The 21,042-nt window shown below is 57.6% G+C and overlaps 1 protein-coding gene across 6 annotated transcripts in view; it reads right to left on the reverse strand.

Moving 5' to 3' along the window:
- The window catches only part of SPNS2 (SPNS lysolipid transporter 2, sphingosine-1-phosphate), a 37,612-nt gene extending 16,828 nt beyond the window's left edge, over window positions 1-20,784 (reverse strand). For 5 of the 6 annotated variants that reach the window (XR_008425096.1, XM_053910692.1, XM_053910691.1 and 2 more), the window contains exons 1-2: window positions 20,207-20,754; window positions 6,691-6,756 (exon numbers count right to left, since the gene is read on the reverse strand). Coding sequence is in view for 5 of the 6 variants with exons in the window: in XM_053910692.1 (XP_053766667.1) it covers window positions 6,691-6,756; window positions 20,207-20,573 (433 nt within the window). In the remaining variant the exon portion in view is untranslated. Of the gene's footprint in view, window positions 1-6,690; window positions 6,757-20,206 lie in introns of all 6 variants that reach the window. The other variant, XM_053910694.1, reaches the window with a different exon arrangement.
- Window positions 20,785-21,042: the final 258 nt, after the last annotated feature.

Raw genomic sequence — 21,042 nt, forward strand, 5'->3', positions numbered from 1 at the left:
CGCTGCTTCTCTTCCTCTCGCTTCTTGTCTCTCTAAAAATCAGTAAATTTAAATCAAGAACATATACTGAAATATAAATTACAAATCTTATAAGCAATACTGTGTAATGGTTAAGGAGAACAATGCTTATTGTCAATAATAACCTCGGTTATCATGTATGGGATATTTATTACAGGCAAGGGCCAAGGATGTGGCCTGGCCATAAGCACACACAGGTGACCTCATCTGATTCTCTCTGTTACCTTCATCTTACAGAGGGGACAACAGGGGCTGAAAGCAGTGACATCACACCACTAGAGTGTGACTGGGCCAGAATTTAAACCCCAATTTGTCTGACCCCAGAGGCTTTGCTCTAAATCACACTACAGACTGCCAAGCCGGGAAGGGGGTGGTCCCCCCCGATGTTCCCAAGGTCAGAGAACGTACAGGGTGTGTTGGGGACAGCAAGAGAAGAGTTCAGGCTGCAGCATGAGGAAGCTGTGGAGGGAGCAGTGGGAGATGAGGCTGTGGAGGGAGGTTGGGCGCTAAACACTAGGGCCAGGCTTGGCATTTAGTTAGAGGGCAGTGGAGAACCACGGCAGGCTCCAGATGCTCTGGAAAAGCCCCCACAGGGTGGGTGGAAAGGGGCTGAGGGAGGTGAGTCCGCCTTGGCCAGACCCTGACCCTCCTGGTTCATGCCCACAGCGCCTGCCCACAGCGGAGCAGGGAGGCAGCCCCTGCTTCTCTGCCCGGCTCTCTGCCTGCTATTCTAGGTGGGCAGGAGCACCCTGGACTGCAGGTGGGCTCCTCTCAGAGCAGGCGCCCCCTGTCCTCACCCCTAGGTACAGCCTGCTGAGGGTCACCAGGCGCCACCCTGAGCTCTGCCATGTCTGTCCCATTTTACAGCTGAGGACACTAATAATTAGGGGAACTTGCCCAAGATGATATGATGACCCTCCTGACCCTGGACTCCCTTATCCCTCTGTGCCTTCCTGGGGAACAAGGGAGTCCAGGGTCAGGGGGTTCAACATATCATCTTCAGCAAGTTCCCGCACCTACCAGTGGCCTCAGCTGTGAAGTGGGAGCCACGACCTTCTTTGCAGACCTCCCCTCTGCTCTGCTTGGGGCATGCGAGAGAGGACTCTGCTGGTCCTCAGGGGGGTCGCAGGCCCATGGAGGGGGCTGAACACCATCACGGCAGGAACAGGAGGAAAATGTTGCTGGCAGAAGGAACAGCACATTCAAAGGCAGGAACATGTGAACCTGCCCCTGACAGGGGCGCGGAGGCCAATCTGGCCAGCAGGCAGCTCTGCTGAAAATAAAGACCAACAGGGCTAGAAGCTTCCCTGCGTACCCACCCCCCACCACACAGGCTTTGTTTGTTTGAGGAGAGCTTTCTGGGCAGCCTGGAGGCCCCACCTCTGCTGTCCGTGGGGTGGCTTTCCCAGCAGCTCCAGCGTGAGGACATCCTGTGGCCTGGGTGTGGGGAAGCCCTCACTCAGCTCACATGTGCTGAGCCCACAGGTCTGGGACAATGGAGTGGCCGGCAGGGAGCCAGGGGGTGGGGTGGGGGTGGGGCAGAGCCCGATGGCAGGGCGGAGAAGTCAGGGCCTTTAGCTCCCCCTGAGAACCTGGGCTGAGCTTCACTCCTTTCTAGTGAGGTGGGCCATGTCCCCTCTTCCCGGGGCTGATGAGAGTCATCAGGAAGACGGCCTAGACAACATGCGTCAGGGCTGTCCACCTCTCACAGCACTGCAAGGGCTCAGGTGCTGGCTGAAGGCCCTCTCCCTTGTGGGCCCACAGAGGAGCCAGCTCTGAGGCACTCAGAACAGCCCTCACTAAGGACTCTGCACGGGCAGGCAGCCCCAGGACCCCCGCCGAGGGGCTGTTGTGCCACCCTCAGTGCACATGCGGTCCTGTTAGACCCCAGAAGGTGTCCTGGAGTAGGAGTGAGTGAGGTCTGAGCTGGGGGAGCCCCAGGCCCCCACACTGTGGCCTTGGAGCCCACATCCAGCCCCCACCTTGGCCTGGACTGAACCAGGACTATTTTTACAAAGACCAGATCTGGCTGACCTGTGTGATTTGGAACTGATCTGTCAGCCTCCGCATCCTGTGGGCAGGCACGCGGTGGGCACGGGTCAGGCTCTGCCTGAGTGCCCTCCCTGCCCACTGGATGTGGAAGATGGCAGCCCAGGCCAGCCAAAAAAACGGGGAGGGCCCAGGCCAGCCCAGCTCCATTGGTGCCTGAAAGCCACTATGCCCAGACTTCCTGCAGGAACCACTGCTCCTTTACAGCCTGCTCAGGGTATGAGCCCCAGGTTGGCCCCTCAGGCCTCAGGAGGGCCCTGTGGGAATAGCCACAGGGGCTGCCCAGCTTTGTCTTCAGAACCCAAACAGAGGATGTTACTAGGTTGGCAGACGTGGGGAGGGGAGCAAGGCCAGAAGGAGACTGGGCCCTGAAGCAGAAGCGCTGTCTGGTTTCAGTCTGACCTGGCTCGTCTTCAGCCCCCATTACCCCCACCCCCACCCCGGATCCTGGCACTTCCTCATGACCCCACGCTCCCCAGCCCTGAACTGCCTTCCAGCCATTCCCACACTGCACCCAGAGGGAGTCCTGATGCACACACCTTACAGGGACCTGCCCCACTCTGAAACCTTCTCTGGCTCCCCATTGCCCCAAGACGAAATCCATATGCTTTCTACCACTATCCAGCCTCCTCCTCCCATTCTCCCCATGCTGCAGCCGGGGCTGAAGGGCCACCGCCACCAGAGCCGGGCAGGATCACCGCCTTCCTTCTCCCTCCCCTTCCCCTGAGCTCTAGTTTGCTGATTCCTCAGATGGGTAACGTGCCGATTTTTTCCTCAGCTGGGTGTAGACTATCTGGGTGTGGTCTAACTCCAATTTTTTATACTTTTTCATTTTAATGCATATATTTTTCACTAGTAGAATTTACGATTTAGGTCTTTTAGACATCTCCCTATTCATTGTTAAAAAGGCACTGCTCCTGTCTCATACATTCTGCTCTTTCCTGTAGAGCTCCGGCCATTCAGAACACCGAGGTGAAAGGCTCTCAGGAGTCCTGTTGTTCTTCGGGGGCGGTTTTCCTGTTTTCTGGGCCAGTTGACTCCCTCCCACAAAGGTGGGCTTCCTTGCTAGTTCTATCCACTTTGAATGAGTTTGTCTTCCGCGGGAATTGCCCTCTGGGTCCCATGCTAGGTCCGGACCATTAAGGCTTTCCTGAGGTGCAGTTTTGGATTTGCCTCTGTTGGGTTTCCTGGAAACATCAGGTCTACCCAGGAAAGGGAGTGGGAGTCTCAGAACTGCACAAAGCAGGGCTGGACTAGGCTCTCCGCACACAGCCAGAGCCGGGATGAGATGTTCTTTCACAGATGGGAACACTACCCATGGGCCTGGGGGCACAGACTGAAATCAGGGCGCTTGCCATGGGCTCTGAGTGGAAACCAAGTCATGCAAGGCCACACTAGACCCCAAAACTGCACCGCCCAGTCCTTGGAACAAAGAAACCCCCGAGCCTCGAAAATGGGTCCGACTGGTGAGACCTGATGCGTCGGGGTGATGGCTATAGGGAGGTTCACTGGACTGTTCTATCTACATTTTGTGTATATTTAAAATGTTCGTCATGAAAAACGTTTACATTAAGAGTACTGTAACAAGCTTCTAAGACATATACTGGTCCCCGAACACTCTGCGTTGTTCCTCTTCAGTGCCAGCTCCCACTCCTGTTTCTGAGCTCGACTCTTCGCTGCTGGCCCCTGGAAGTTTCCCTGCCAGCTTTAGCTTTCAAGATCAGCTATGTTAATTCAAACGTTTCTTGGCATATTTTATCCAGCGTAGAGGGGAAAGGAGGGCTTCTGACATCTACTCCATCTGACAAACTGACTGTAAGTGCTTTCCCCGGAATAAATTCTAACGCATCCTCCAAAGCCCCACTCCAGCGGCCCCTCCTGGAGGAAATCTCCTCCGCCTGCCAGGAGGCAGAGCATGATGCGCACTCACAGTTTCCCCTGGGGCTCCCACAGCCCCCCCCCCCCCCCCCGCCCACGTGCCAGGGTGGAGACTGGTACGTTTTCTGCTCCCATCAACACAGGGAATCTACCTGAGTGCAGGAACTGACTGAGTCTGTGGCAGAGCCCAGCGCAGGGCTTGCCCTGCAGGAGCGTCAGAGGCAGCTGCCCCTTTAAGTGTGGGTTGTGGGGGCTCCTGATTTCCCAAAACAGGGAGCACCAACAGCTATAATTCTGCTGTGGGCTTTTACCAAGGCAGAGCTATGGCTGCTTCAGGAGACTCAGGGGTCAGCTGGGAGCTAGCAGCAGTCTGCAACGGCTACAGAAAGTAAGCTCTTCCCAAGCCAGCGCTCATGCTCTGGTCCCAGGGGAAACAGCAGGGGCAGGCCCAGGCCTAACCCTCAGCCACCTCCCGCCCTGCCTCCCGGCCCAGCAGCCCCTGCTGCCCACAAGTAAGCAGACAACCAGGCTCTCAGCCCTGGCCCTTTGATCCAGGCAAGCACCAACACCTGGCTGGCGCCCTCCACCTAACTCTGACCTTATCAGGGCTTGGGAAGGAGGCAGGTGCCTGGGGCCGGGGCCAACTAGGTGATTTGCCTGGGTGCCCAGTGGGTCACATCCTGGTCTAGCTCACCTGGCTTCTTGGCTCATATGGCCAAAAGGGTGAGGACATTCTGGGGAGCCATCCCAGCTATGCTGGAGGTAGGTGGGAGGGTGAGTGTCGGGGGTAAGACTGGGGGGCCTCTGAGGATTCTGGGACCCTCATCATGGCCCAGAGGCACCCACCCTGAGAATACCAAGATGCCAGGCCCTCAGACACCTGGGACACGACTCACCAATCTAGTGGCCACCTGGGCTCCCTCCCCAAGCCAAGAGGACAGCACATGAGGAGCTCCAGTTCCAGGCCTGCTACTCTCTCACCATGATACTTCAAGCAAGTCATTTCCCCTCCCCTAACCTCTGTCCTTTCATCTAGAGAGTGAAGCTTAGAGGAGGAATAATCGACAAGATGATGCCTATGGAGTATTTGTCCACCTCTGGCCATCTTGCCAGGGATCGTAGTGACTGCCATTCCTTCTCTCTCTCAGCCAGCAAGGCATCCTGGGACAAAACTGCGGCAGCGCTACCACCTCCCACCTGCTCCCTGGGTGGCTGCGCGGGCCCTGACCTCACTCACCAGCGGCTGAATGGCAGAGACTGGGGCAGAGCCTTGTTGTCCATCAGTCAGCAAAGCCAAGACCAGGAGAGGATGAGGCTCAGCAGGTCCCGTGACTCAGGGGCAGGGGTGGGGTCTGGGTGGCTAGGCTCTCTCCTGCCCCCTCCCCTGCTCCCACCTAGCTTGAACTCTCTTCCCCTCTGTAAGTGCAGAGCCCAGGAGGCTGGAGAGGCCTGTCCCAGGCCCTAGGGCAGGCCGACTTGCTCTGGCCTAGCCAGGGATACCCAGCAAGGGGGCAAGGGGCAGGGGCCAGGGGAGGGTTTGGGCTCACATCCTGGGTGGAGGCGATGTCTGCAGCGGCAGGCACATGGTCACCCTTAGGAGGGGCTGGACCACAGTGCCTTGCCCTGGTCCTAGTTCTGTCAACCCTCACATGCCAGTGATCATCACACCCCTCTCTCTGAGCCCCAAGGCCCTATCTGGGGTGTGAGCGTAGGGGGCCTGGCTCTGTGAGCTCATCGTGGAGGCCTGGCATTGTTCACACTGGAATGCCACCTAGACAGGTCGGGCAGGTTCCCGGAGAGGGCTGGCTCCCACCACCCCTCCCTCCCAGGGAGCCCAGGCAGGGGAAGGGTCCCCAGACTGGAATGTAAACTGAGGACTTCCTCCTGTCCCCCTGACTGGGCCTCACACTCAGCTGAACTCCTGCACCCAGGGGAACCAGGGCCAAGGGGAGTCTGCGCCTAGCCACACAGAGAGGCTGGGAGTCTCTGCCCTGGTCGAAGGGGCCTGCTGAGGAGCCGGCCAGCATGGCCACAATGAGTGAGTGGGCCAGGGAGCCAGGGGCTCAGACCCCCCAGGGCCATGGAGTGGGCAGGGCAGAACAAAGGAGACAGGGACCCTAGCCAGAAGGGCAGACAGGCTGGAATAATTGCTTAATGACCTGCCAACTGCCCTGGCCCAGGGGGCTTGGACCCTGACTCCCCACCCCAAGTGTCATCAGAATGCAGGGGCAGCCCCCAGGGAGATGGAGGCCGAGAACCCCAGGCACAGGACTTGGGTCCCGCCCTGAGTCTGGGAACGACTCTGGGCTGCCCAGGGGGTTTCCTGACTTGACACCTAAGAGATGACTCCCAGGTTGGTGGCAGAGGAAGGAACTGGGGTGGGGCAGGAAATGGACACAGGGTTGCCAAGGTTCTGTTGACAGTGTCCAACTTATTGACCTGAGGAGCCCCCTTTGCCAGCCTCTGGATGAAACCTGGATCCCCGGGTCCCCATGAGGCCCCAGGAGTCACCTCCAGGGACCTGGGCTCTTGGCCTGTACTCTGATGCATCTCCCACAGCCTCGCAGGGCAAGTGTGATTTGTTTTCTTTTGCAAGAAGCAGAGGCTGGAGAAGGGCTGCCTTGTGAGTGGCAACAGTGGGGTTTGTACACAAAGCCCACCTTCTCACCAACCAGTCAGGGCCAGCAGAGAAGGACCCACCAGGAAGGAGGGGACTAAGACCTGGCCAGGGGTCATGGGCCTCACCTGACTGCAGCAATCCGGCACTTCGGTCCTTGACCCCAAAGTGCTGCTGGATATCCAGAAGGACACCTGGAGGGGAAGACAGATGGTGCTTACTGGAGATGTCTGATGCCTGGTACCCCTACCCCCCGACCCCACAGAGGTGACCCCTACTCCCAACCCAGCCCTCTTTCCACATTGCAGGACTCAGCCTGACCTCATCTGCACAGCTCCACCCTGCCCAGGTTAACAAGGCCACTGAGGACCTCGGAGGCCAAGCTCCGTCCTGTCCCACTGTGCCTCCTGTGCTCCCTCAGCCACTGCAGGGGCCTGAGGCATAGCCCAGGCTCCCCTGTGGTCACTCAGCCCAGTGAGGCAGCCAAGCTTCCTATCTGCCCACCTGTGTGCAAGCCTAGACTGAGTGAGGAACGGGCACTGAGCCTGCAGCCCAGAGAGCAGGTGGGCAGCCACTGAGAGCTGTGAGGGAAGCTGTCTGGCTGGGACGGCGCTGGGGGGGCTCGAAGGCAATGCTCACACCTGCTCACCAGCACATGCACACAAGCATGTGAGCACACATGCACACAACCAGCCAGTTGTCCTTAGGATTGTAACCAGGACCCCCAATTACCCGATGCAGAAGGAAGCAGGTGGGGCTCCAGGCTTGCTTTTTCTAGGGGGAGGAGATTCCTTTTCCCAAGTCCCAGCCACCTCTCTCTCCCTTTAGGGCATTCTGGGGGAGGGGCTGGAAGGGCAATCAGAAACTACCCCCAGCTGTGAAGAGACTGAGCCATGGCTGCAGGGGGGCCAGCAAGCTCCTGGGCCCCCACTCCCCTCTCACAGTACTCAACCAGGGCCCTGACTGAGTTAGCACAACCCCAGCCCCGAGGGCCCACAGCACGCCCCCCCCAAACCTCAGCTTATCTCTAAGGACACCAGGAAGCTGGGCCACAGGCCGGCCTCTCCTGACCACCACACACCTGCACTGAGAAGGGAGGGGAGAAAGGAGGAGGAGACTGGGCCTTGTGAGCTCCCCGTGCAGCGGACAGAGGAAGGGACTGGACCCTGCCTTCCGGGGATTCCCAGGTTTTTCATGATGAAGATGATGTGCATGAAGAAAATGATGTCAGCACTTGAAATGATGGTTCAAATTATTGAGCATTAAGAGCTTTGCTAGTTTAATTCGCACACAACCCTATTATGGTACTATTACCCCACTGGACAGATGAAGAAACTGAGGCACAGGAAGTTAAGCCACATGCTCAAAGTTCTACCACGTGAAAGTGGGATCCCCAAGCACTGTATGAGAGTCCCACCTGGTGGCAGGGGGTGTAAGTGGGGCGAGTGGAGGTCACTGTCCCTCCCACGACCCAAGGCTGGGCAGTTTCCTGGGGTGTGGGTCCACCCAGCTGCCGACTGAGCAGCCTAAAGCCGAGAAAAGCTGCTTGTTTATGTCCTCCTCCTTTTTAATGTCCGCAGTGGATTTACCGTAATTACCCGTAATGAAGAGGCCGTGTGAGGCCCAGTTAATGATTTAATAACCAGGGCGGGCTGTGGCCTTGCCTTCAAAGCAGAAGCCAAAGGCCAGGCCTGGGCCTGTGGAACACAGAACCACTGAGTGGGACCTCGAAGGTGCCCCGACTTGGCCTCAGAGGCCCAGAGTTCCATCAGGGCTCCAGGTGGCACTGTTGGGCCTGATCTCAGGGAACTGACCACACTCACCTCCGGCCCTACAGTCCACTTCCACTCCGGAGCCAGGACCTGTTCCCCTCCTGATGTGTGGGTTTGATCACATCCCTCACAAAGTCACTACCAACTGTGACTCCCCAGAGCTTCAGGAGGACACAGCCCCTTCACCAGGCCACCAGCTGCAGGTTCAGCCCTGCCAGCCCTGCCCACCCTGTCCTCCAGCTCACACCTCAGGACACCATCCCTCCACCCCATACTCCAACCACCTAAAACTACTCATGCCCCCCCCCATTTACTCATGCTTCCTCTTCTACCCTGGCACAACTATGTTGGCTTTGCTAATTCCTACCACTCATTCAAGACTAGTTCAGGTGCCTCCTCTTCTGGGAAGTCTTCCCTGATTTCTCCCCCTCCCACCAACTTCAATAAGCTAGTTGCCCCTGTTCATCCTTGTTTTAGCATTTGTCACACCAGGATTAGTTAGCCCTACAGGGAAGACACATAAGGGCCTGGATATGAGCTCCTTGGACCCCTTGTAGCCAGGAGCTAAGAGCCAGTTATTGGTTCCTGCTAAGTTCCAGGTACCGTGTGAGGCCCTTCAGGTGGTATTTCTACCCATGCTCATATCTATGATTATCGTCGCCTTGCTGCCTATGCTACTAACTACAATGATTATCCCCATTTTACATCTGGGGAAACTGAGGCTCTGAGAAGGGGAATGGTGTCAGAGGTGAGATCGGAAACCGGTCTCCTGCCAGAACCGAAGCTAGTTCTTCTGCCACACTGCTTCTGTGGGGTTGGCTCTCGCCCCCCAGCCCGGGGCCCAGCACACATCCCACCCACAGTGACTGTGCGTGGAACGGATGCACAGACGAATGCAGGAGTGTCCGCCTCCTCCCTGACCCACCTGGAGCCCCTTGCGGGCTGGAGCCATGGCAAGTCTGGGTCTCCAGAACCCAGAACAGGGACTGTTTAGGTCCTGGGTAAGGATGGGTGGGGTTGGGAAGTGGTGGGAGGACAAAACTCCCCCTGCGCCCCTGAGCCCCTGAACAGTGGGTGCTCATCCCCTGCCAAACGGAGGGCAGGGATCCAGACTCGCTGCAGGCCCACTGGTCGCCATGAAGAGGGCCTGTGTGCCCAACAGATAAAACACTCACTTCCTCCCAAGGCACATTCTAGCCACCTGCCTGGATGCAGTCCCCTCCCATGACTTCAAGGCCCAATGGTTGCCTCTGCCTCCAGGCAGCCTCCCTGACCTCCTCTACTGCACAGAGCTCCTGGTAGGGGGCAGGGACCTTTCTCCACATCCAGATGGCACCCCGGGTCCCTGGCAGCTCCCAGGCAGTCTAGACCTCAAGACACAGGAAGCACTGGATACCCCCACACCCCGCAGAGCCCAGGCATAGGTGCAAGGCCTGCGCTCCAGGCAGAAGGCCAGAGAGAACCTTCCTAGGAAACAGGGCCTATGCAGGCCCTGCCTGAGCCTCACTGGGTTGTTTTCCCTCTCACAGGCCTGGAAGGGGCCCTGGCCACAAGTGGATGAGGTCCCACTGGCCACTGGCACGGGAAGCGTGTGTCACAGCAGCCCGGCCTGTTGTCTCAGACTTTCCTCTGGGCTCCAGCCTAGCTTGGGTCCCCACATCCCCCGCCCTTCTTCACCACAGCCTTATTTTTAGCCTCTTTCCTGGAGGCTGAGGTTTGGTGGATCACAGGATGGGCCTCACGCCTAAGAGGAGCCTCCTACCACTCAGGCCAAGCTCACTCCACCAACCCCACCAGCCAGGGGCAGGCGAGATGGGGCTCCCAGCCCACATGAAGCCCCCAGCCACCCTATGGCCACAGGTCCCACTCCAGGAATCTCCAGGCCGTCACCCCAACTCCACAGCCAGAATAGCCCTCTGCCCACAGGGTCCTCCTCCCTGGGCCCAGAAAACATTCTGGAACAGCAAGAACATCTGAATTGTCTCATTCATTGATCCCTGTTACACTCCTGCTGAGCCCCTGAGGGTCTCGCCTCTTATCTAAGGCTAACTGTCCGCTCTAGGCTGGCAGTCCCTCCTGGCTCCCAGGAATCTGGCCCTGGGCCTCCCCCTGGCTTGAGCCTGTCCTCTCAGCCTCTCCCTCACTGTTGTGTCCTGCTCATCAGCCTACAGAAGTGCTCACGCCTCTCTCACCCTGGTGGTGAAAGCAATCCTGACTTGTCTCCTCTGCCAACCGCTTCTCCCCTCTCCCCCTTCACAGCTAAAGTTCTTACAAGAGCCCTGGCTGGTGTGACTCAGTGGATTGAGTGATGGCCCGTGAACCGAAAGGTCGCTGGTTCGATTCCCAGTCAGGGCACATGCCTGGGTTGTGGGCCAGGTCCCCAGCTGCCAGCGTGCAAGAGGCAGCTGATGGATGTATCTATCACACACTGATGTTTCTCTACCTGTCTTTCTCCCTCCCTTCTCCTCCTCTAAAAAGTAAATAAATAATCTCTTAAACAAGAGTTCTTATAAGAGTTCTCACCCCTCCCCAACTCAATGTCCTCACCTCCAACACTCTCTGAAACCAACCACCTCCTGGTGGCTTAATCCGACAGACTCTCTCATCCCTAAGTGAGCCAGCCACCTGGATTCCGAGTCCACTGCTCCACCACCTGGTCCCATTACCTGAGTGGTGCCATAGCACTACCTAGGCCAGACACCTGGGGGTCAGCCATGACATGCCCCACCTCCCACGGGCCCATGAATGGGCCCAACAATCCTCTGCTTCACCACCTGGCCTCCTCTCTGGGCTCCCTGCTTCGAGCCTCTCCTGCCCCATCTAGCATCCCTCCCGTAGCCTGACCTCACAAGCCCTTACTGGTCTACTGAGTCCTGGGCTGGGCTTCAGAGACCACAGACAATGACTCAAGGATCTAATGCCAATGGTCCAGTGGTTGTCACCTCTGGGTAGGACTCACAGTTACCCATGTGTTCTCTAAAATGCACTGGCCCAGACTGTTGGTTCAGTAATACTGCTACTAATAACAATAATACTCTGGATATTAACATGTATTAATGCTTGCTATGAGCCAGACACTGTTCTAAGAGTGTTACCTGCCTTAGCTCAGTGGTATGGCTGCCAAACAATGCTTAGTGTCTCCCCTTTGCACCAGAGAAGGCCAGATTTCTTCTAGAATTTGAGGCCTCCAAGACCCACCTCTGCACCATCACCCTGTCTAGAATGAGACACACGGATCTGTGAACACACAGTGCAGGTGACTGGCAACCACTGGCCTGGCTGATCTGAGGCTGCTACGATCGCCCATCACAGCCTGTGGGCCTCCAAGTCCTGATCACAGCCATGACCTCTTTCTCTGTCATGGTGTCCACGTCCACTTGTTAAGAGCCACTTCATCCAGCCCTGGCTGGTGTGGCTCAGGGGATTGAGAGCCAGCCTGCAAACCAAAGCGTCACCGGCTGGATTCCCAGTCAGGGCACATGCCTGGGTTTGGGGCCAGGTCCCTGGTAAGGGGTATGCAAGAGGCAACCACACATTGATGTTTCTCTCCCTCTTTCTCCTCCCTTCCCCTCACTCTAAAAATAAATAAATAAAATCTTTTTAAAAACTTTTTAAAAAGTAGATTTCTCTCTTTAAAAAATAAAAAAAGAGAAGATCCACTTCATCCAGAGCCGAGATCCAAAATCACATCTGCCAGGACGCCCCACCCCCACCCAACCCCTGCTCTGTAGCTCTTGTTGACCAGGGGCCTGTAACCTTGAGGGCAGCCCCAGAGCTGGGTGGAATCTGGCCTGGCTCACCTAGCCGGCTGGTCACAGATACTCAGGTTATCCCCCCTCACTGCCAGTCCCTCAGTAGCCCTGGAGGAGCCAGGTCTAGACCACAACCTGCTGACATCACAGAGTCCTCAAAAAGGCCAAGGTGTACCAGGAAACCCACAATGACCTCAGGAACCCCCAGCTAAGACCAGCCTCAGATGCAAGGGAGGGACATTGTAGTCCTGAGGTCTCTTCTTGCCTCATCAGCCAGGCCAGGCCACCTACTACTCAATACTCAACCTCACTCCCCTAGCACAGTCATCATCGCCCCCCATTCACCCCGACTCTCTCAGAGCAGCAGGCAACTGAGCTAAATTCCCAAGAACATGGGCTCTAGAGCCAGACAATCTCGATTCAAATCCTAGCTTCTCTACCTTCCCTGCTGTGTGACCCTAAGCAAGTTACTTAACCTCTCTGTGCCAGTTTCCTCTTCTGTAATATGGCTTCATTTTAAGATCTGCTTTCTATGTTTGTTGTGAGGATTGACCCATGTAAAGTGCTTAGAATGATAACTGGCACATAGTTGGTAGTCAGTAACGGTTATCACAGATGAATAACTCATGGGGCAGGAGCCCTAGCCAGGTCGAGACCAATGGGAACTCCTACCTCAGGGATCTTTTCTCCAGAATGGGGGTGGACAGCTACAGAGACAGAGCCAAGGGACCTGAGGGATGGGTCATGGCTGCCATTGGTTGTTCCCTCTAGGAGGGACCCTGGTGCCCCTGTGGAGCCCCAGGGCTGGCTTACTCTCAAGTCTCACCCCTGCTTCAACTCTGGGCCACAGCTCCCACCCCAGTAATTATAGGGGCCTGAGGTCCTGGCTCTGCTGACCTGGCTCTGGATGGCTAAGGCTGGGAAACCACAGCCTGGCCCTGCTGACCACACCCCCTCTGCCCCCTCCCTTCAGCCTAGGAAGACTGGCCAAGGCGGTCCCTGAGCTGGGGACCCAGGCTCTCAAGCACGCACACTTCTACCTGCCCCAGAGCTTCCCCAGGGCAAGATCCTGTGCCACCCCCCCCCCCCCAATCCACCAAGGACAAGCTGAGTGACCTCCAGCAGCATCTGGACCCTGCTCTGAGCCTCAGGTCACCCATGAAAGTGACCCAGGACCCCCATACATCCCTGCTAGGTCCAGCCTAAATCTCAATCGCATTTGTTCTACACATGCTGACCCTACTACCACCGTGCTGTCCTACAAACCTGGTTGTTAATGTCAGGACTGCTTAGTGGTCATCTCTGCAGGGACTGTGAGTATGAGGCCCCCACCCCCAGAGCCTTGGCCCCTCAGAGAGGTCCTATGCCCTCCCTGAAGGCTCTAGACTCCATACTTGTCTGCTAAAGAGCACTCTAGCTGGAGGCCATAATACCCCTCCCTACCAAGAGCCCAGCCTGCTAGCCTTAGAGAGGAGCCACCCCTAGAGCTCCAAGAGCCCTCCCCTCTCCCCACCAAGTCTATGCCCAGAGTGGGCGGGGACAGGCAGCCTGGCCTCTGTCCTGTGGTTCTGGTCTATCATTTGGGGCCAGCTTTCCTGGAATGAGGCTCACCCTTAGCAATTTGGGGACTTTGCACAGCCACTCCCTTCCCAGCTCAGCATCCCTGGCCCTGTCCTACCTCAGAGGCTCCCAGGACAGAGGGCGAGGTGGCCACACCCTCATCATGATCCTTGGAGGGCGTGGTCTGCGTGATCACAGACATAAGATAAGGGGAGGTGTGGGGAGAAAGATAAGAGATCCCAAAATGGCACTGCTCAAGTCCACAAACCCCCAGCTTCTCCTGGTGTGCTGCTTCAGTGGCCAAGGGACCAGCGACTTCTGTTCCCACTTCTGGGGTGGAATATTGAGATGCAGAGGTGAAGGGGATAAGGGCCAAAGAAACAGGCAGGAGTGAGGCTGAGCTGGCCTCCAAGCTCCAGACCTGGCGTCCCCCCAACAAAACCCAGAGAAAAGGTTGCAATCCACAGCCCTCACATGGGTACGAAAAACAGTGAGCGACCAAGTAACACCACCCTTCCCAGGCACCGCCCTTTACAGTTTACAAAGCCTAGTCATGCTCCTAGCCTCCTGGGACCCCACTGGAAAATCTATGCTTGACAGTGAAGGGACCACGAAGACCTCCTGGAGCTACCAGGTAGCGGGGCAACCCCAGCAAGGTTTCCATGATGGCAGAGGACGGAGGGGAGGTAGGAAGCCGGGACCCAGCCAGAGTCTCCAAGCTCTGGTGAGTATGTGGTTCCTGCTTACTTCTTGCTCTAATGCAACTGCTTCTTCCAGTTGCGGCTACATCTCCCCCAGGCTCCTTCCACCAACTTCCCAGCTAGCTACCAGGAGAGGGCCAGGCCCAGGGCAGACTGTTGCACTGTGTGACCTGGGGCCAGTCATTTGCCTCTAGTGCCCTCTCTGCACAAGAGGCCGAGCAGAGCCACCACAGTGCCCTCCTGAATGTACAGAAGCCACTCTGCCCAGAGGGCGAGGGGGCTCCACTGCCGGGGCTGAGAGCTGGGCAGACCACGCCGACCACTTGTCCGACTTCCTTCCCAGGGGTGTGAGGTCCCACAGATCACTGTATTACCTGGTCAGAACAGAAGGATAGTGCCATCCACCTTGAGAGATGCCCTGGCCTCGGCAACAGGGGCTTGGTCCTTATCTAGGGTTGTCCAAACCTTTCCAAGACCCTCCAGTTCAGAAGGATGGGCTTTGGGTGTCAGGCAGGTCTGGGTCAACCCAACTCTGCCACTCAAGTCCATCAACAAGTGCCAAGGCTGTGCCAAACCCCCACACATACTGAGATCACAGAGATGACCAGGCTCAGCCCCTCAAGGCTGGAGGGAGACGGCCACGCTATACCAGGGTAGGTGCTGTGGTGGATATGGGATAGAGTGCAGTTGAAAAGCAGGAACTAGGTACCTGGCTTAGCCCAGAGAGCTGGGGAAGGTTTCTTGGAAGGAGGGCAGAGGCACCACTGAGGACCACCCAGGGAAACTGAGGTTAGCTGCTGCAGCCCCTGGGGCACAGAGCTGGTTATCCTAGGGGAGGGAGGTGCAGGCTGAGCCAGGGGCCAGCAGACATGAGTTCCTGAGACCAAGTGCCCCACGCTACCCTTGGGAGCAAGACACTGGCCACAAAAAGAGAGGAGTAAAATCACTGATTGTGGATTCAGAGGTCAGAGAGGGTCAGGATCTGCATCGGGTCACACAGCAAGTCTGGCAAAGCCAGGTGGTCAGCCCAGGAGGCAGTCAGAGCCCAGCAGGGAGCCCAGCACAGCTTCTTTGCCTCCCTCCTCTCACTCCCTTTCTACTCTCAGGATTTCAGGAGCCCACACTTGGGCAGAAACAAAAGCCACTTCCTTTCTGGGGAAGAGACATAGAGCTCCTTCCTGTCTGAGCAGCTCTGACCCAGCAGCCTTACTCGCACATCAGGCCATAACCTACAGCTCTGCAGCCTTCCTGCCGCACTTGTAAATGGGAAACTAAGGCATTAGATGGCCCTGGATCCCAGCCCAATAGTGAGTTTCAAGACACTTCCTTGGACAGGTCAACAGCACCGGCCAAGGGGCTGGCGAAACCAACCGCAAGATGCCTGAAGAGGAACAAGGATCAAGGAAATGGGCAGCTGGCAGTTAGTCATCAGGGTGCTGGCATTCCAGGCTGGCCTGCGGTTCACCTGGGGGCTGACCTGCCAGACAGGTGCTTTGGAATGCCGCCCTGGGACACCCTGCCCAGCAGACTGTTGGTAGAGATGATATGGAAGAGGCCAGCGCAGGGCCACCCAAGGGGATGGTACAGAGGTGATGTTGACTAACCTTATCCACAGAGATAGCCACAAAAGTGAGGCTTAACTTGGCCTCTACCCACACAGGTGATCCTGTAAAAGACCCAGGGCCTCCATTTCCCCATCTGTCAGCTCTGTATAGATTCAACCAGGCAGACAAACAGAAATAAAGGAGCCAGAACACCCAGCCTGGCAGCCCTCTCCTGTATCCAGCTCAGGTGTCTGGGGAAGCCCCCAATCCCTGCCAGGCTTGTGTTCTTGGCTGGGTCCCTATGTTCAGCTACCCTTGTGGGTTTGTGTTAGTGAGTGGTTGCCACGGATACTGGTCTCAGCTTCTTTGGCAGAAAAGGACTCCCCCAGGGCAGGGTTCTGCCTCTCCTCACCAGCCCCCACCCCCCTCAGTTTCAACCACCAATCTGCCATGGGCTGGATCAAAGGGAAAGAACTTGGGAAGGGACAGGTACCCCAGAGAAGTTGGGGAAGGATCCCAGCTCTCAAATAGTCATTCTCCAACCATGCACAGGGCCAGCACCAGCCCCCTCTTGCAGGGCCTGGTTCCAGAAGCAGAAGGCGGCCACCTACACCCTCAGCTCTGCTTCCATTTTACAGATGGGAGAATGGGAGCCCAGGGGTGGAGGCAACTCTGGCACCAAGAAGCAGAGCTGGGAAGAGGGGACACGGGACATTCACCTGAGGGGCTTCCTCCTTCCCCTAACCTGGCAGCCACGGGTGGATGCAGAATGAAGAGTGGGTGGCTGCCAGGCTGCTAGGGGCCATGAGAGCAGAAGCCACACGCCCCAGGGAGCTCAGACTGCCTCTGTCAAACTGAGCTGAAATTCATCCACGCAGAGTCTGGACAACCCAGTCTCTGAGCCTCTAGGCCAGAAGCAGGGAGCATGTCCCCGCATCCACCAAGAGAACACTGCGCTCGGGGTTCTGTTTTGGCTCCGCCCTGCCGTGTGACCTTGGATAAGTGCCTGCACTCCCCAGGCATCGGTGTCCCCATCCACACAAGGAGGCAGAGGGCAGAGTCCAGAGGCGGTTGGTTTCTGGGTTACCTCAATTTCATCCAAATGAAGCAATGCTAGGGAAGGAAAGCAGGAGCGGGAGCCTGGCCCTCCTCCCTGCTCCGAGGCCTGCTGCCCACAGGGGGTTCTCAGGGTGGGGAGGAAAGGCCTTAATTAGCTGGATCACTGGGCGGTGCTGGGAATACTAGGGCAGAGGCAGAACCTACTGTCGTTCCCAGGATGCAGAACAGCCCTGGCGGCGGAGGGAGAGGTTCGGAAAGGTGTCCTCAGAGAGACTGTCCAAAACAGAGAAAAGTGGGCAGGGCTTCATGGCCGGGCACGGCTTGAACAGAGGCATAAAGAGAAGGCAGCTGACATTTGTGAAGCTCTCCTAAGAGTCTGGCCTTGTCCCAGAGGTCTAAGAGACAGTCCCATTTGCTCCACAACCCAGGAGGTGGAAAGGAGGAAATGATCACCCAGAAGGCTCAGGCGACACCCTCAAGGTCACACAGCCGGTACTCAAAGACCCTGGATCCAAACTCCGGCACCAAAGACTCTAGAGCTGTGCTGTCCACTGCAGTGACCCCAGCCACTGTGTCTGCTGAGCACCTGGAATGCAGCTTGTCTAGGCTGACATGCGCTATACATGTCAGACACAGTGTCAGAACCCAGTGTGAAAAAGAAGGCAAAACATCTCATTCATAACTTTTACACCAATTTCATGTTGAAATATGTGGGGCATATTGGGTTGAATAATATCTGTTAATTCACTTCACTTATTTCTTTTTACCTCTTTAATGTGGCTACTAGAGATTTTTAATTAAAAATGGGGTTTGCATTCTATTGCTTTTGGACAGAGCTGATCTACACCATGAAAACAGAAATTCATAGGACAGATTTAAAGGGAGAGAGTGGGAATTCCCTTTTATGAGGGGGCAGCCAGGACCAGAGTGTGAGGTTTTCGGGGGTGAGAGCATCAAAGTGACTGAGCAGCGGACTGTCAGCATCCTCGCTCTCTCAGCTGGGCTAGCCAGCAGCAGGTGGACTTGGCCTGGAATGAGCCCCACCCCAAGACCATCAAGCCTTTGTAGTTGCCATAGAGAAAGTAAATCTTCCTAAAAACTGAACTCCGGGCCAGGGGAGTGTGGGGGAAATCTACCATAAAGCCAGGGAGAGGGAGCCAGGCCTATCCGGAGAGGAAATTGTGTATGTTGTGTGTTGGAGGTGGGGCAGTGCACGAGCTCTGGCCCTGGCTGGGAAAGAGAGGGATGCACAACCCAGGCTGCTGTTTGCACAGGGCTTTCCGGGCCTTCCTCCCTGCCCACGCCCCTCTTAGCCACTGCTCCCCATCCCCCCTTACCAAGTCACCTATCTTCCTATCTTTTTCCCCCATTCTGAAATTCTGACTCTGTCACCCAAGCCCACCCAAGTCGGGGTGGGGGCAGATAAGCACCAGACCTCCCTGATCCCACCCTCTTCCCCTCAGCCCCTGGTAGAGTCAACTTCCCTAAGAATATCAGAGGGGTGGTCTGGGGCCGGAAAAAAACAAGTTGGGAAATACTAGAGCGCCAGAAGCAGCACCATCCATTGGTCAGCTGAGAAGGGGTGGAAAACTTCATCCTAGGCAAGTTTTACTGGTAGATCTAACGCCATCCTCTTGTGCACTCTCCGGGCGGCCTTGGCCGCGGTTTCCCCATCTGTATACATAAGTCTATTTTGCACTGACTACAGGGCCCCAATGTTCTCTGACTTCTGCCACCTTAGGGTGGCACTTAATCTCCCAGGTCCCAGGCAGGAACATGCATGATGGGCTGGTGCACTTGGGTCGTACTCAGCATTCCTGCTCACCAGAGCAAAGTAAGAGCCTCTTAGGGAGAGCCCACCCCAGAAACAGGTGCCAGCAATACCCACTTCCAACCTGCAGTGGAGGAACAGAGAGAGCCGAAGGTTTTGAAAACAGGAGTGGGGGAGGGGACACCTCCGCTCTCCCATTAGAGTCTTCCACTTGACACAAAACCCCCATCCACAGAGGAGACAGAGGCCCAGAGAAAGGGACCCAGGAGGCACCTGCTTTATGCCATGGCGCTCCTCTCTGTCACCACAAAGTTCTCTTTAAAGTCCGTCCAAAATTCCTCCTGCTTTTTTTTTTCTTTTTTTTTTGGTAGTTCCAGATTTTACTAAGCTGTGGTTAGGCAGGTCTGGATCAGCATGCCAGGGATACCGTCACAGCTCTCCTCCAGCACCGGGCCCCCACCACCTATGCCAGCCTGGCCAGAGTCCTTTCCTCTAAGGCTACACCATCCTCACCTAAGGGCAGCTCAGTCTAGGGAAAGTCCCTTCTCGCAGATCCTGAGAGCTGGGGGAGGGGAGAGAGCAGACTGGAATTCCATCCCCAAAGGGCCCAGGAACCAACCACTCCACAAACAGGAAAACAGACCTAAACACAAGCTGAGACTGGCCCAAGGTCACACATAAAGCGCAGGAGGGACAAACCTGGGACTAGAACCCGGTTGTTCTATGGACCCCCATCCCATCCCAAAGGCTGGTTCCTATAGATGCTCACAGAGGATGAGGCAACCCCTCCTTGCCTCAATGGCCTGCATCCTACCGCAGGCCCCAGGCGCCATAGAGCAGGGGGAGGCTTCTACAGGCCTCTGGCCAGGGCCAGCTGCAAACCGCATCCTGGGTCCCCAGGCGCCACGGACCCGCCCCTCCCCTCCCTCCTCTCCCCGCAGCCCAGAGCCTTTGTCAGCCACGCGCTCACACGCTCACACACACATCCGCGCTGCCCCTGCTCACACACTTGGTCTTCCCTAGCGCACACCCGCAAGGGGCGCGCGCACTCGCCGCAGGGACGCAGGGGAGTGGAGGCGGCGGAGGAAGGAAGGAACTGACGGACTACGGACCCACAGAACGCCTAGGCTGGGGGAAGGGGAGGAGAGGCCCGAAAATCTGAGGCGGGGGCAGAAGGGGGCGCAGAGGCGAGAAGGCGGAGAGACATAGAGGAGACTCTTGGAAAAGAGGACAACGGATGGGACGTCAAGGGCTGGCGAGGACGCGTGGGCTATTCCAAGGGTGGGGACTGCCCCAACCCCTGGCCCTGGGTGGGGGGCGGTCCCTGAATTGGACCCGTGGATCGCGGGGCATCACTTGCCCAGCTGTGCCTGAGCAGAGGGACCCCACGTAGGCTTGGATACAGAGGGTCTGAGACCAAAGGCTCCCCGGGGTACCTCGAGGCGGGGGTTCCTGGTTGTCGAGCTGGGTGGGGCACTAGCTCACCTACTACGGTGTACCTGTCCAGGTAGTTGAGCACGTTGCCCAAGCTGAGGATGGCGGCGGCTGCCCCTCGCCTGCGGCCCAAGCTGGCGGGTTTGGGCTGCTGTGCGCCCGGGCCCTTGGCAGCGGCTGCGCAGCTGGGGGTGCTGGGGGTGCTTGGAGGTCCCGACGGGGCCCGCCTCACGCTCCCCGACAGCGTCTGCACCTCATCGTCGGCGGCCGCGACTCCAGCGGCGCTCGCTGCCCGCGCCCCGCAGCAACCGGCTCCGCTAGCCCCTAGCTGCGCCCCCCGGCGCCGGCGCCGCTCCGCGTCCGCCTCCTCCTCCTCCGCGCCGCCCGCCGCCGCTGAGGCGCATTCCAGGCACATCATGCCGGCCGGGATCGCGGCGGCGGGGGGCGCGGGGGTCGCGCGGCCCAGCTTGGGCCCACTCAGTGCGTGTGTGCGCCGCGGAGCCGCCGCTGCACCATCCCGACCGGGCCCCCGTCGGCTCCTGCGCTTCAGACCCGGGTGCAGCGCAGCGGAGGCTCAGCACGGTGCGCCGTCGCCGCTGCCGCGGCTCTGACAGCTGAGGTCCGGCCCCGCCCACCAGGCTTCGCCCAATCAGCTCCAGGTTGCAGCCACAACTCCGCCCCGCACGTGCTGCCCCGGGGGGGTGGCGGGGCCCGGGGGGCGGGGGTGCGTTGCGGAGCCGCAGAGTCCCTTCTGCCCGACGGGGGCGCAGTCGCGCCTGAGCCGCGCTACAACGGAGGTGGGCTAGGGCCCGGAGGGGGTTTGTGGGAGCTACGGAGCTAGGAACAGGGTGCGGGAAGCAGGACTCCTCAGTACCCAACTCAATGCC

This window comes from Desmodus rotundus, chromosome 9 (assembly GCF_022682495.2).
Source record: "Desmodus rotundus isolate HL8 chromosome 9, HLdesRot8A.1, whole genome shotgun sequence".
Lineage (NCBI taxonomy): Eukaryota > Metazoa > Chordata > Mammalia > Chiroptera > Phyllostomidae > Desmodus > Desmodus rotundus.